The sequence below is a fragment of the Mandrillus leucophaeus genome, unplaced genomic scaffold (genome assembly GCF_000951045.1).
Source record: "Mandrillus leucophaeus isolate KB7577 unplaced genomic scaffold, Mleu.le_1.0 Scaffold262, whole genome shotgun sequence".
Lineage (NCBI taxonomy): Eukaryota > Metazoa > Chordata > Mammalia > Primates > Cercopithecidae > Mandrillus > Mandrillus leucophaeus.
In genome coordinates, this window is record NW_012102721.1 from 2278401 (window position 1) to 2294053 (window position 15653).

The 15653-nt window shown below is 43.8% G+C and overlaps 1 protein-coding gene across 1 annotated transcript in view; it reads left to right on the forward strand.

Moving 5' to 3' along the window:
* The window catches only part of IGSF5 (immunoglobulin superfamily, member 5), a 45058-nt gene that overhangs the window by 22863 nt on the left and 6542 nt on the right, over window positions 1–15653 (forward strand). Inside the window, exons 4-7 of the mRNA XM_011984179.1 lie at window positions 3980–4183; window positions 5737–5758; window positions 9929–10020; window positions 11241–11320. Coding sequence (XP_011839569.1) covers window positions 3980–4183; window positions 5737–5758; window positions 9929–10020; window positions 11241–11317 — 395 coding nt within the window. The 3' untranslated portion in view covers window positions 11318–11320. The remainder of the gene's footprint in view (window positions 1–3979; window positions 4184–5736; window positions 5759–9928; window positions 10021–11240; window positions 11321–15653) is intronic.

The following is a 15653-nucleotide window of genomic DNA, read 5'->3' on the forward strand; positions in this document are numbered from 1 at the left end:
GTGGTGGCGACATTTTATATTAATACATTTGGTTTCAAGAAATTCTATACCTTTTAAAACCTCTATGCATTCCTTTGAGAGCATCTGGGAAATGCTATTTTCCTTGTCTTCACAGATGGGAAAAGGACAATCTCCAAGCAGAGGTTAAAGCACATGGTAAAGTCAGTAATGAGGCCCTAACAAGCACACAGTGGTGTGAGGAACGTAGGGGGAAAGGCAAGCAGCGTTGACCTTGGAGCTCATCTTCGTTAGTCACTATTCAGCTCTAGTATGCTCATCCTCTCCAGCACACCCGCCATTCACCTGAGCCAGGCACACCCACACCCTCCAGAGGTTACAAGGCACAGACCAGCACCCCACTGTAGACTTTATGCAAATATGTTTATGTCACCTCTGGGCCATATTTTCCTCAGAAGGATTATTCTACATTGGAGACAACACATGGCAGGATGAAAAGATATGAGCCAGGAGCCCTGTGGCTTCCTGTTCTGGGCTCCCTGTGCCATTTACTTAGTTCCTCTGTCCTGAGCATCTTGTCTGCATGAAAATTGGATTATGGATGACATCATTCCAAGAGTCTGTTTTCTGTCCACTGTCAGATTTTTGATTTGTCAGTAATATATGGCTACCATCTATTTTTCAATCTACAGTAAATGCACTCTTTTTTAAAAAAATTAGCCCCATACTAAACAAAAATATCCATGCATGTGGGTATACTTATGTATATACATATAATATATGTGTTATATATGATAAACTTGAAATGGTTATGAAAATAAGAAAGGGCTCTCTGTGTAGCCCCAGCACTAAATCATGCCTCTTGCTGACTTATACGCTACACTTTGGGCTCCACTGGATTAAAGGGAGACTTCAGCTTAAGTCTCACCTAGGCATAAAACTCCTTGGAACATTTGCCTTCCCCTGGAGTGTGGTCACAACAAATAGGAAGCGAAAGAGTAAGTGATATGGTTCCTAATACCAGCTCCATTTTGGTCAGCGTTTGGGGCTTTTAACTGAATGCAGGCATCACTTTCTGAACTTTGTGGTTAAATTAAGGGACAAAAGAGTGTTTAAAGTCCCTCTGGCCCTCAGTCTCTCCCTTGACTCAGTCACCACCCCCAGCAAAATGTCCCTTCCCTTCTGTTCAACATGCACTCCCTGAAAATAAGGCAGGCTCTCTGTGCTAGATCAAGGCAGGCCGTCTCCGTGCTAGATCAAGGCAGGCCGTCTCCGTGCTAGATCAAGGCAGGCCGTCTCCGTGCTAGATTAAGGCAGGCCGTCTCCGTGCTAGATTAAGGCAGGCCGTCTCCGTGCTAGATCAAGGCAGGCCGTCTCCGTGCTAGATTAAGGCAGGCCGTCGTGCTAGATTAAGGCAGGCCGTCTCCGTGCTAGATTAAGGCAGGCCGTCTCTGTGCTAGATTAGAGGAAATGTCACGTCCAGATTCAGGAAGTTTGGCACACTCATGTTTCTGTCTAGTAGGGGAAGAAAAGTCTACCGATAGGGAGTGTGTAAGTCCACAAGCATACTGTCTTGTGCCAGTGAGAATTTCAAGCCTGTCTCTTAAATCTTGAGCCAGACCTCATTGGTTAACCCCAGCCAGCTCCCTTACTAAGAAAACTTGTTATATTTGCAAACTTCAGTTCGTAAGAGTTCGTTAAATTGGAACTAGGATGACCACTGCCAACTGGAGCCTGTGCGCTGTAACTTACAGCATTCTCAGAACTTTCACACACACCCCTGAACAGCCTGGTGGGAAAAGAGCCATTATTGGCAAGTGAGCCAGAGGCCAAAGGTAATGCAGCAAGAAATGCTGGTCATGAGATTTGACTGGTTCCATCCACAGGAAATCTAAAGTTCTTTCTCAGTCACAAACCTCCCACATGGTGGTCAAACCTCCAACTCAAGACTGTGAAGATCATTGATGCAACTCTGGACTTCATCATTTTATTATCACATCTGTGGGAGGGGGAGTGTGAGAGCATCCTGTCATGTCCTGGGTAGCTTGGGCAGTGTTTACATTCTGGCTGCATACAAGGGATCCCCAAAATGTGGGTCACCGACTGTCTGCCTCAGAATCATGGGGGTATCATTCGGGATATCCTGACTCTGTGTCCCCTGAGGTGGGCTTTGAATCTGCATGTGCAGTGATATTCCAGGTGATGCTTGGGATTCTGCTGTCTGTGGAGCAAGGGGATAAATGTGCTCCTCTGCAGGCGAAGGGTCTGCCTTGTGTCAGTGCTTCAACTCTGGGAAGGTGTGGAATGGGAAGGGTGTATTCTGTTCCTTCCGTCTTCACCATTTTTGGGAGAACCCTTTACAAGTCTCTGTCTATTCCAGCTCATCTTGGATGGTGAGAGAGGTGGAGATAGACAGCATTAGGAAACTAGTTTGACTTCCTTACAATCCTACAGTTCTGCTCTGGGCATCTCACTATGGGGAGAAAGGTGATCCCTAGACCTGGTTCAGCTGCAGCTGACTGCCTGGTGCATAGACTTCTCTTCTCCATGTAGAGTCATTTAACTTTGACAAAGGAATAGCCAACTACTATTGCACAGTCAATTTTCCAGGAAAATTATAAGGAGGAACATCTAAGAGCTGTTTTTGAACTCTGGTCTCTGGTTCCAAAGTGGTGGATGGCCATTGATTTCAAGGCAAACCCCATGTTCCTGTTTCAATATTTTCTAATGACTAGTATCTAATGAAATAGTATGCATTTACATTAATATACCACCCAAGCATGCAGGGTTGAGAACTGTCTCTTAATCTTTCCCTTCATCCATGCATCCACCCACCCACCTACCCACCCATGCATCCATCCATCCACCCACCCACCCACCCATCCATTCATCCATCCATCCATTCATCCTATATTAGGGTTCTCTAGAACCTAAATAGCATGCATTTACATTAAGATGCCACCCAAACACACAGGGTTGAGTGACAGCCTTTCATTGAATAGCAATTCACAATTAAACAGATCAACTTTAATGTGTGTGGTTTGACGTCAGCGTGGTGTGCTAGGGAGAAGTGAAGGGCTAGATGAAAATTTTCTTGCAACATGAGTGTAATTCCCATACTGTCTCTTTCTGTGATGATAAAAATGTTCTACATCTGTGGTGACTGAGCACTTGAAATGTGGCTAGTGCAACTGAGGCACTGACTATTTAAAGACTCATACTTTTAATTAACTTAAATTTGAATTTGGATAATCGTGTGAAGCCACAACAGCTCTGCCTAAGACATAGTGGAAAAGAATCAAAATGGCTTTTTCCTCTGTCCTTCTCTCCCTACATCCATCTTGCTTCCTGATTGCTCTGCCTCACTTTACCCTTTTTTCCTGCCGCCTCCATGACTACTAGGTAAAATAAGAGGGAAACATACACACTAAGGAAGGTGCCTCCTGAAAAGCTATGGAAAAAGCAATTACTGTGTGAGGAATGAATTTGAGAAGTCGGGGAGTTGGATGGGGCAAGGGTGAAAGCCATGAACCTAAGTTCCTTTAGAAGTGACCCTCCCTCAAAATACCCTTGTTTCCTCTGGGCTCTGGATTCTCAACGAGTGGGGACTTGGAAGGGAGAACAAAATGTCTTTATTCCAGTCTTGTCCATTTTAGTGCTCAAAAAGTTTCCTTGATTGAATAAAGGATGTCAAACGTGACCATCACTATGCCAGCCTCAGGGGATTGTCAGCCGAGCCCTGCCTTATCTACCTTTCAGGGATATTAGAGACATTAAACAACCAACACCTGGACTGGGTTACTAAGAAGTTGTTTACTGGGAGAAATAAATATTGTGATGGAAGGTACTGTAGAGTATTGAATAATTAAACACATTGAAAGAAGCTTGACCTATGACGCCTAGCCATAGCACGCTGAATGGTTATAATATTACTAGAACACATAATGCAACTTGTAATGGGGCAGAATCTGTGATTCTAGGCAGTGCAAGTATCACTAAAATATATTTTTTTCTCCTTTAGGCACCGGAGGCGGTATTAATATTCCAGGTATATTATCAAGTTTACCAGGCTTAGGTTTTTCATTGCCTACTTGGGGCAAAGTTGGACTTGGATTAGCAGGCACCATGCTTCTGACGCTGACGTGTGCTCTTACAATACGCTGCGGCTGCTGCCGCTGTTGTGGCTGCAAATGCTGCTGCCGTTTCTGCTACAGAAGGAAAAGAGGTAACTTTTTTGTTCATTTACATTTGTACATACCTCTGAGCTTTCGGTACAAGCAGTTGAAGTTAATGAACTCATCAGCTCTTTCAAAGATAGATGAACCACAATGTCACTTTACCTCTGTTAGAATGCTATTATAAAAACGACAAAAGATAACAGGCGTTGGAGAAGCTGTGGTTGCACACTGTTGGTGGGAATGTAAATTGTTACAGCTTTTGTGGAAACACTATGGAGGTTCCTCAAAAAAATTAAAATAGAGCTATCCTATAATCCAGCAATCCCACTCCTGGGTCTTATATCCAAAAGAAATGACGTCTTCATATTGGAGAGATACCTGCATTCCCATGTTCATTACATCACTGTTCACAATAGCCAAGATATGGAATCAACCTGTGTACATCCGTAGATGACTAGACAAAGAAAATGTGGTACATAGACACAATGGAACACTAGTCAGCCTTCAAAAAGAAGAAAATCCTGTCCTTTGCTACCCCCTGGAGAGACCTAAAGGACATTATGCTAAGTGAAATAAGCCAGACACAGAAAGGCAAGTGTTGTATGATCTCCACTATAGGTGGAATCTAAAAAAGCCAAGCTTGTAGAAATAGGAGGTAGAATGGTGGGCGTTACCAGGGAGTGGGAACGGGGGTTGGGGAAATGTTGGTCGAAGGGCACGGGTTTCAATTAGACAGCAAAAATAAACTCTGTAGATCTACTGTACAGCATGATGACTGTAATTAATTATGTATTGTGTACTTGAAAATTGCTAAGAGAATAGATCTTGGATATTCTCACCACAAAATAGCGATGAATATGTGAGATGATGGTTATATGAATTAGCTTGATTTAATCATTTCACAATGTGTACATAGCTCAAAATAGATTCCTTCTAGTCAGTCTATGGATCCACTGACTAAAAACATTAGCAATTTAATGACAGTTTTTTTGTTTTGTTTTGTTTTTTGTTGTTGTTGGGGGTGGGGGCACAACTGTATCAGTTGATACTATTGGTACATATTGATTGAAAATGTATCTTTGAATTAAAGAAATATGGTAATATTAATATAACAGTGTCTAGTCTGTTAAAACAGTAACACCTACTTTTGAGTTGTTGTAAAAATTAAATGAGCTAGTACTTTGTACAGAGCCTGCCTGGTGCTGGCACATGGTAAGAATTGAATGAAGAGCAGCAATGATTGGTAACACAAAACATCTTTTCTTGGTATATGGAGTCTTTATAGTCTCACTAATCAAATTCAATATTCACAAAGTAATAAGTAAATACCCCTAGGTGTCTGAAATATAGTAAGTACTATATAGTCTATATTTCAGGTACCCAGGAGTTATTTATTTTTCTAATAGTTAACAGTGAATTCTACTCTCCTGTGCTTGGAAGTCATTTGATACTTTGGTATGGGAAAACTTAATAATACCCTTTGGGTCACAAATACTAACGTTAGGTCTGTTAAAACAAGGGAGTCTATAAAAATTAATGGGACTCGATTTTTAGAATAAGTATCCTGATTTTTCTAATGTAATTTTGTTCTTTTCTGCAGGATTTCGTATTCAATTTCAAAGGTAAGTTTGAAACCACATCTATTTTCTGGAAAAGAAAAAAATTGAACAACAACAATAATAACAACAATACATACACACGACTGTGGGAGTTTCGGATTTATATTATCCAAAATTAAGTACTGAAAGCAGACGATGCTGAAAAACACGTATGCCAATCACAAACTCATAGGGCAACATTAACTGTGGGATGAAATCGGTGGGTTGCCACTGCCTACCTTTGACTTGCTCTGGTTCACTTAGGGAAATGGAGATTTTCTTAGTGTCTGGCATTTGCAACTCTTTCCACAAGAGGACACTGTGCACCATGACTGTCATCCTGCCTGCTTTGGGTGGAGGCCAGGGCCACCAGCAGAGGTCCTGCTGGAATTTCTGGGGTAGTGGAGAGCAGTGAGCCAAGCGGATGCCTGCAAGGCACGTGAAACTGTCCAGGCAGACAAATTAGGCAGTGTTCGGTGCTCATTCAGCCACGGGGAGTGGACAGGACTGAAAAATTCCTTTCCTTCCCAGGCTGCCCAGAAGTAGCTGCAAGCACTTTTAAGGTAACTGTGTCAAGGACGTATAATAAGTAGCCAGTAACCCTTTTAAATGTCTGCAGTATTAACATAGCCATATGTGCACCAAGGGGAGGGCTTTTTAGACAGCTGTTGTTTCTTGTGGGTAATATAAGAACACATGTAGTTATCAGTATTTTTTAGAATATTTACATTTTTAAGTGCTGAGATTCTAAAACACCCTTTGGCTACATTCTGTGAATGAATGTGCACCATCACCGTGTGGCAAAGGCTATCCCTTCTCCCTCTGATCCCTGGCGATCACGAAGTTCGGAGAGAGGACACCACCAAGCAGCAATCCAAAAATATTCCTCCTTTGAGGCCTGACTTAGGGCAAGGGAAGAGGAAGAAAAATGGACCCTGATAATGATTCTGGCATTTCTCTTGATTGCTACTACTGGCAGAACGGAAGCCTGGACTCTTGGTTCACCGTTGTTGACTGTGCCAGCATCTTCCATTTCTGTTCTCTGGGGTCTTAGGTGATTTGAAAGCACAGCAAAGTGATCAATAGCTAGTCGGGATAATGGGTAGAGGATAACAACAACTGTAGAATAATGGCACTGGGCGCATGAGAAAAGCTAGTGTATCTTGAGTGCCTGATGTACATGCCAGGTACTCACTGCTGCATGCTTTGTAGAGTTGTTTGAATGTGAACTGGGCGGACCTGACTCAGGGCTTGGGCCCTTCTCTATGCAGCCCTTAAAGTTAGGCGAGACTGCATTAAGCTCCAGAAAGACAATGGGGGTTGTCCACTGCATAATCCAATCCCACTTGCTTTCCCCTTTCACGATGTCCATGGTGCTCGTTCCAGCTGCTCAAGGATTTCTTTTGCATTAAAATAATTAAAATAATATATATATGTAGTTGTATGTTTTTTATAGAAAAAAATCAATGCATGTTTAAATAAATATAAAGATAGGCACAAGAAATAGTTTAAAAAAAATCAACCACACTTCTATAGTTCCAAAGAAATTATTGTTAATTAACTATGTGTGTACCTACATACATAGTTCATGTATATACCCACAGATATGCACACAAAGCATTTTGTGAAATTTGGATCATAGTAACCATTATTCCATAGGGCTTGCTCTTTTCACTTGGCACGTTCTGAAGATTATTTCTATTAACAAATACTTGCACACAGCATTTTTGTATTATTTGTTTGATAGTTTTAGATAGATACTTATAAGTACAGAAGAAGTATAAGATAGTTTTAGATAGATACAGATAGTACAGAAAAGTGCACAAGTGGCAGGTGTGTAGCTTGATCAGGTTTCGCAAAAAGCACAAACGCCTGGGCTTGATGGCTGAAATTCACAGCTGGAACATCCTCAGCATCCCCAAAGTCCCCTAGACCCCTGTCAAATTGCTGCCTACCCCTCCTCCCCAAAGGTGACATTCTTCTGACATTTTTCCCACATCCCCAGAGATGAGGGGCATGTATCAATGGTGTCATTTTGTGTATACTCATTTATGTCTGCCTTCTCGAGCCTCTCACTGTGAGGCTGATCCATACCATGGCACGTGGGTGTCAGTGGTTCATTATTATGTAATATTACATTCTGGGCACATATGCAATGTATTTTTACTTTTTGCTTTAAATGGGTGTTTGAATAGTTTTCAGGTTGTGACCATTGCAAACACTAATGCTCCGGCCAGGCACGGTGGCTCACTCCTGTAGTCCCAGTGCTTTGGGAGGTCAAGGCGGTGGAGCCCTTGAGCCCAGGAGTTGGAGACCAGCCTGGACAACACAGAAAAACCCCATCTCCACAAAAAGTACAAAATTAGCCGGGTGTGTTGGTGCTTTCCTGTAGTCCCAGATACTCAGGAGGCTGACTTGAGAGGATCCTTGGAGCCCAGGAGGCAGAGGTTACAGTGAGCCGAGATCACGCCACTGCACTCCAACTTGGGTGACAGAGTGAGACCTTGTCACCGAGAAACAACAAGAACAACAAAAACAACAACTATTCTGAGTATTACGGTAGGAGTCTTTTGGTGAACATAAGTACTCATTTCTGTTTGGTTCTGACCAAACAGAATACAGCTGATCCTCTATATCTGCAGGTTCCACATCCTCTGATTCAACTAACTGTGGATCAAAAATACTTGAAAAAAAATAGTAACAGTAAAAAATAATACAAAATAAAGAAGCAGTACAGTATAACAACTATTTGCATAGCATTTACATTGTATTAGGTATTATAAAGAATCGGGAGATGACTCAAAGTATGTGGGAGGTTGTGTGTAGGTTATATGCATATGCAAATCCTACACCATTTTATATCAGAGGCTTGAGCATTTGCAAATTTTGGTATCTGTAGGGGTCCTGGAATCAATCCCTAACAAATACCAAGGGAGACCGTATCTAGTCCTAAAAGCTGGGCCAGAAGGTAGCATATCTTCAGCTTTAGACGGTGCCACATGTTTCCAAAGAAGGGGTACAGGCTTACACTCCTGCTAGCAGTGTGTGAGAGCTCTCATATGTAATAATTTTGACAGGTGCCATGGAATTCCATTTTAGAGAACTGTCATCATTTATTTAAAAGTCCCCTCTGATTGGGCACTTGGTTGTCTGTGGTTTGCTTTTATAAATAGCTCACAAATCAACATTCTTTCAAGTACATATTTGTACATATCCTTGATTGTTTCCCTAGCATACGTCCTTAGAGGTCAAGTATGACTATTTAAAATTCTTTGGCTATCCATCGCCAGACTTCCTTCCAGCCTCCAAACCCTAGGAGGCTGCACCGACTTTTGCTTTATTTCAGCAGTTGGCACATCTTTTTCCAAAAGGGCTACATAGTAAATATTTTTAGTTTTGCCAGCCATATGGTCTCTGTCATAAGGACTCAACTCTGCTATTATAACATGACTATGGCTACATGTTTAGGTAGTCGTAGACAATATGTGAGCTGATAGGTGTAACCGTGTTCCAATGAAACTTTACTTACAAAAACAAGGGGTGGGTCAGATATGGTCTGTGGGTCACATAGTTTCCTGACTCTTGCTTTATTTGGTGAATGGTTTCTGAGAGTTGAGGAGCAACTGGGGAGTGGAGTCCATGGACCATGATAAACTTTCATCTCTCCCCATAATGGGAATGTGTGAATAGGCAGACGTCTACACCTGCCACACAGTGACAGAGCTATAGGTTGCCTGTGTTAAGTTCCACATGTAAGCATACTCTTGAGAGTAACCATGTGAACTACGTAGGTATCCATTGCCAATTAACGTTTGGCAATGTTAATGTCAACGATTAACATGAAGGGCCAGGCGAGGTGGCTCAAGCCTGTAATCCCAGCACTTTGGGAGGCCAAGACAGGCGGATCACGAGGTCAGGAGATCGAGACCATCCTGGCTAACATGGTGAAACCCCGTCTCTACTAAAAAAATACAAAAAACTAGCCGGGCAGGTGGCAGGCGCCTGTAGTCCCAGCTACTCGGGAGGCTGAAGCAGGAGAATGGCGTGAACCCGGGAGGCGGAGCTTGCAGTGAGCTGAGATCTGGCCACTGCACTCTAGCCTGGGCGACAGAGCAAGACTCCGTCTCAAAAAAAAAAAAAAAACAAAAAAACAAAAAAACCTTTTAACATGAACATAAAATGATCTAATTGTAGGAAATCTGAAAAAGAGAAGACAAACAAAGAAACTAAGACAGAAAGTGGAAATGAAAACTCTGGCTACAATTCAGATGCACCAAAGACCACAGGTGAGTAGGCAAGAGGGGGAGGTAGAAAGACCTGGAAAAGAGAAAGCTGGAAGAAGGGCTGGCTTGCTAGATACCAGCTGCACAGGGAGAACAACTTGACAATGGTGGTTATTATTTTTTGGATAAATTTTAGAAGAAATTCTAGAACTTGGAATATTCTAGGAGTAGGTTAACAGTAAAAATCCAACTATTTGTCTAATGCTTAAAATAAAGTGAGGAAGAACCCTGAAACCTTTAAAAAAATTGTTTTTTCCCCATGCTTTCTTTTTTGTTTAAAGCCCTCTACATTAAAACATGTGGGGAGGTATTTTAATACATCGGGGGTAACTGCCTCCCAATTTCAAGTAGAGTCAAGTAAGAGATCTGTTCCCCTTGAATGTAACAGGGTGTTGGGAATGCTGGAAAACCAGACCCTCTCTTGGGGAGTCTTGCTGTAGTATCTCATTTTCTTGCCATGGGACAATACAGAGTGATAATGGGATGAGGCCATCTCTAAGACAATGTCACCGGGAAGCAGCAGCAGTCGAGTTTTGAAGGCCGAACGCATCCCTGCTCTGCAGGATGAATGGGACAGCTGCCCTCACAGGCTGCTGGGAACACCAAATTCCATGGGAAGGTTTTCAGCCAATCGATTCTCACTGAAGGGCCTAAACACCTTCGTTTTCCACAGAAATTGGAGCTCTATTTTCAGCAGCCCCATTTTTTTGATTTTACCATGGCTGCCTCCCATGTGTATTCTAGATTGCATCTTTCAGATTAAAAAAAATTCCAGAGAGCACGGACTGTTTCCTTTGATAATCTGACCACAGCTTCTTGCAGGTTCCTGTGAGTGAATATTTACTCATTAGTATTTTGAGCAATTAATTATCTTGACAAAAATCATGACCCAAATCAAACATCTCTGTCTCTTCTATCCATTTGTCTGGCATTTATCTTCGTTGATCAGCTATTGAAACTTTAGATCATTTTGTCTCTGGGTGAAACTAATGTGTCGAGAAAGAAATTGATTTTGAGTTAGTTTTCCATATTTTTATTTCTTTAAGGAAATAACGTTCTAAAGGGATGGGATCTCAAGGGAATTTAAAACAAGTGTTTATGGTTAAGGATTATGCCAGGGGTACTACATAAAAGCAAATGTGTTTCTTTATAAATCAGAATTGTTAGAGCACACAGCTTGGTTTTTGCCCCTTAATGACTCTAAAATTGTTCTTTTATTGCAGAAACCGCTTCTCCCCCTCCAAAATCCTGTGAATCCAGTGATCCTGAACAAAGAAGCAGTAGCTGTGGCCCTCCTTGACAGGTGGTTTAGACCATTTCCCCCCTTTTTGGACTTTTTTGGCCATTTAAAAATTCTTACCTTGTGGTGGGTGATTCTAAAATGACGTTGTGCATTCATGATGGCGGCACGTTGCCTTTCCTCCCCTCCGCATCAGTTGGTCAGCGTGGAGAGATGGGGCTGAGACATGGACTGTTTCTTGCCCTCAGTAGCAGTGGCTCCAAGGTCAGGGCTGGTTCTGGGTGACAGCTCTGGGTTCACATTTTGGGAGGATGTGACTTGCTTTGGGACATATCCGCCTGAGTTGGCATAAGAGTGAGCAGCATATATAATGTGCCATTTGTTCTCGTCGAGCCCTGTTCTCCCAGGACTCAAGTCCCTTCTGCTCTCCTGGTTACCCGGCTCCCACGTGGTGCTCATCTGTACTTGGACCCTCGGGGTCTTTGGGCTCATGGAAGGATGTACTAGGTTTGAGGATCAGGACAGAGAAAATGTGGCTTGCTCTGCATGCAAGTTCTATGCTGATAAGCTCAAGGGTTGAAAAAATCCTGTCGGGGTTAGAATTTTAGGGGAGAGAGGAGGAGTCCTTGATGGTTAAGGAATATGGCCACAATGGCTAAGAGGCTGGAGGTGCCATTAACCTAGATAAGGAATGTTAAGGGTGGAGCAGTTTAGGGGGAAAGATCAGACATCTAATCTGGAGCTTGTAGATTCTAAGGTCTCTGTTAGATGTCCACATGGAGACACTGGAAGTGTAGTTGAATTCACCAGTCTGCAGTTCCAGGAAGAGGCACTAGCTATACATGCTGGCTGGTTGGTTGGCAATGTTTCGATGGGAGCCGTCTTTTCACAGGATGGTTCACTTAAAGTAAACAGTCAACTGGCAGCACTGAGAACATAGTATGTTAATTTGCTGATGTAGAGTCAGCACTGGTTATCACACATGAACGAATTAGAGTTCTTTTTTTTTTTTTTTTTTTGAGGGGAGTCTTGCTCTGTCGCCCAGGCTGGAGTGCAGTGGCACAATCTTGGCTCACTGCAAGCTCCGCCTTCCGGGTTCACGCCATTCTCCTGCCTCAGCCTGCCGAGTAGCTGGGACTACAGACACCCACCACCATGCCGGGCTAGGTTTTTGTATTTTTTATAGAGACGGGGTTTCACCATGTTAGCCAGGATGGTCTCGATCTCCTGACCTCGTGATCCGCCTGCGTTCGTCTCTCAAAGTGCTGGGATTACAGGCGTGAGCCACCGCGCCTGGCCTAGAGTTCATTTTACATCCCGAATCATAAATTAGGTAGAATATATATAACCAACACCCCTTTCTGACCTGTACAAATGCAACTTCAAACAAGAAGTATTTCAATGAGATTCTGTGATTTTGTTCCCAATAAGTATAGATGCTATCTTCTTTTAGCTTTTGGAAAAGGTAAATAAACTTGCAGACTGGGTTTCGAATAGCACACTGGGCCAGATGGGTTGGGTTTGTTCTGTTAGGAGCTGCTTTACCTGAGGGGATGGTGCTCAGCAGGTACCTGTGCGGCCCCTGATCATTCTTTCTTGGCACAAGTATTTACCTGAGTTTCCAGGGAGTTCTGGGAAATAATATTCCTCCCTGCAATTGGGATTCAGCTCAATAACCTACGTCTTGCAAGTGATGTGTGTTTTTCAGGCCTGGAGGGAGAAAGGGAGGGCTGATTGATGCTCAGTCATGTACTGGGAAACCTAAGATGATACTATTAATATTAGTGTCAACACAGTTAGCCAGACAACAAGACATATGAGGGGCCTGGGGTGTAAAGGAAGCTGTGCCTGAGTAACAAATCGTTAGCTCCTGGTACAAGTTCCAGCGACTTTCCTCAGGCTGGGTGTCAGGAAAATGGAGAGGTAATGTTTTTTTCCATCAGGACCACTCTCTTTGGCCCTGATGGAAATCTTTTGATGCATTTAATTTGCATATATCTTTTGATGCATTTAATTTGGAGCTGGAAGGGAAGGTGATGCAAACAGGTTTCCTTTAGAAGGACCAGTCTCTGAGTGAGAGGTAGCGGTGGAAGGGAGTAATTGTCGGGCTCTGAGGTGGCTGGCTGAGGGCTCTTTCCCACCCCAGCTCCAAACACGGACAGCCAAGAGCACATTTAAGCCAACCATGATTTCCACAGCCCTTCTGTGGTTATCTTTGTCTATGAAGTGTGTTTCTATCAGACAAGCCAAAGTGTTCAGGTCTGGTGCTGTGGGGAGGGTATAAGCTGAGAGGAGATTCAGAATAGGGTCATGCCATGTAATTCTCTTTGAGATACATCTAGTATGAATGAGGAGGAAGGGGAACATGAGGTGCATTTGGATACCCGAGTGGAGAATGACGTTTTGGAGCTCGGAGTGATGCTTCTTGATGCTCGTAGTGTTCTTTTGAACATACACAGGGAGAGAAACTTAAGAGGTTTCTGCTACTGAAACATGTACTCAGCTAAATAATCAATCGGTGGAAAAAGAACAGTGACCCTCGAGGTGCTGAGCCCTGGGGACTGGTAACATATCCTCGTGTTTCTTATTTCCTGAAGGGTTTGTCGTCTTCTAGGGGAGCCGGGCACCTCATCAGAGAGTGCCGAGGCCCTTAAGAAACAAATCAGGACTCGAGGAAGTTGAATTATCTTTGGCTGGGCTAGAAACTGGTGAGGGTTATTAAATAACTGGATCTTTCTACTCATTGTGGGGGGACTTTAGGACAAAGTCCTAAAGAAGAGGTCTATCTTTGATTATGACCAAAGAAGGACTTTGCAGTCATGGGCCCAGGCACAGCCTCCACGTGCCCATTTGGAGAGCCTGGATACAGGATGTACCATGGGCCGTGTTTCCTGGGAGGCACTTAGAGGAGGAATGAGCAAAATGGGCCACAGGGGAAAGGCTGGGCGTGGGGACACAGCCGTTCCCTTCCATTTCCTTGGTCCAGAAAAGACATAGACCTTGTTGTGGTCAACTGGCCACTTGAGAGCTGCCAGAACGGCGAAGCCACAGCTTGTAGAAGCAGTCAAGGTGACGTTGGCACAGAGGTTCCTTTTAAGAACTTCCCCCGGCCCTGCAGCCCTGCCAGGCCTCTGTCGCCAGGTTCTTGCTGTGTGGGCTGATGAGAGCCTCCTAATTCTGAATTCCTTGTTCCAAGGTGTGAAAACAGTGCAACTGTGCCTTCTTTTCTCAAAACTTTCTCCATTCTGCAATAAGCCTTAGTTCCTTATAGGGCCCAGGAGAGGCAGCTGAGAGCTATTCAGAGCGCCATCTCAGTGTTCCTTTCATCCTCCTCTCCGCATGCCTCAGTATGACTCCAATTTGTCAGAGCCTCCCGCGCTGCTGCCGCATGTTTCCTGCACACAGGCCTCCCAGGCCCAGAGCTGGGGCCCAGCAGGGCTCCTGCCCGAGAAGCCGGCTTGTTAGAGTTCAGGGTTGTTGACTACAGATTGCACTATTTTGCAGACACCCCGCATGAAGCTCAGGTCCTGAAAAGCCTGTAGATTAGACTGAAAGATCTCAAGCTGTGAGCCAGCCTGACGCAAATGCTTTTCCGATCACGGTTGCTGAAGAGCTACTTGGGTCAGATAAATGGCCTATCCATGGAGACGCGGCAGGCACAATAGCAACTAAAGCTCCGGCTTTGTCTTAATAGATCGCAGAGCAGGATAGTTGGTTTTGTGAACAGGATGGCAACTGCTGATCACATACACTTGCTCTCTGCTTACGCTGCATTCTCCTCTGCTGAAACTGGTGATCTGTTAACACTCAGCAATTTCTGGAGGACTTAACTAATGGATGACTGTTGACTACACACAGGCTAGTCCAGCATTTCTAGGTGCTCAATAAACAGTTACTCATTAAAGTGGTGGAATACTTTCCATGCTGAGCATTACGCTGTCACAAGCAAGGTACTATAAGGTGCATGCATGTACAGATAGGCAAAGTTCCTTTGCTTTTTTTTTTTTTTTTTTGAGATGCAGTTTTGCTATGTCACCCAAGCTACAGAGCAGTGGCATGATCTCGGCTCACCGCAACCTCTGCCTCCCGGGTTTAAGCGATTCTCCTGCCCCAGCCTCCCGAGTAGCTGGGATTACAGGTGCCTGCCACCTTGCCCAGCTAATTGTATTTTTAGTACAGACGGGGTTCACCATGTTGTCTAGGCTGGGTTCGAACTCCTGACCTCAGGTGACCTGCCCACCTCAGCCTCCCGAAGTGCTGGGATTAGAGGCGTGAGACAGCGTGCCCGGCCTTTTAAAAAGTTTTTTGAGACCTGGTCTTGCTTTCTTGCCCAGGCTGGATTGCAGTGGCACGATCATAGCTCATTGTAACCTTGTACTCCTGGGCTCAAGGGATC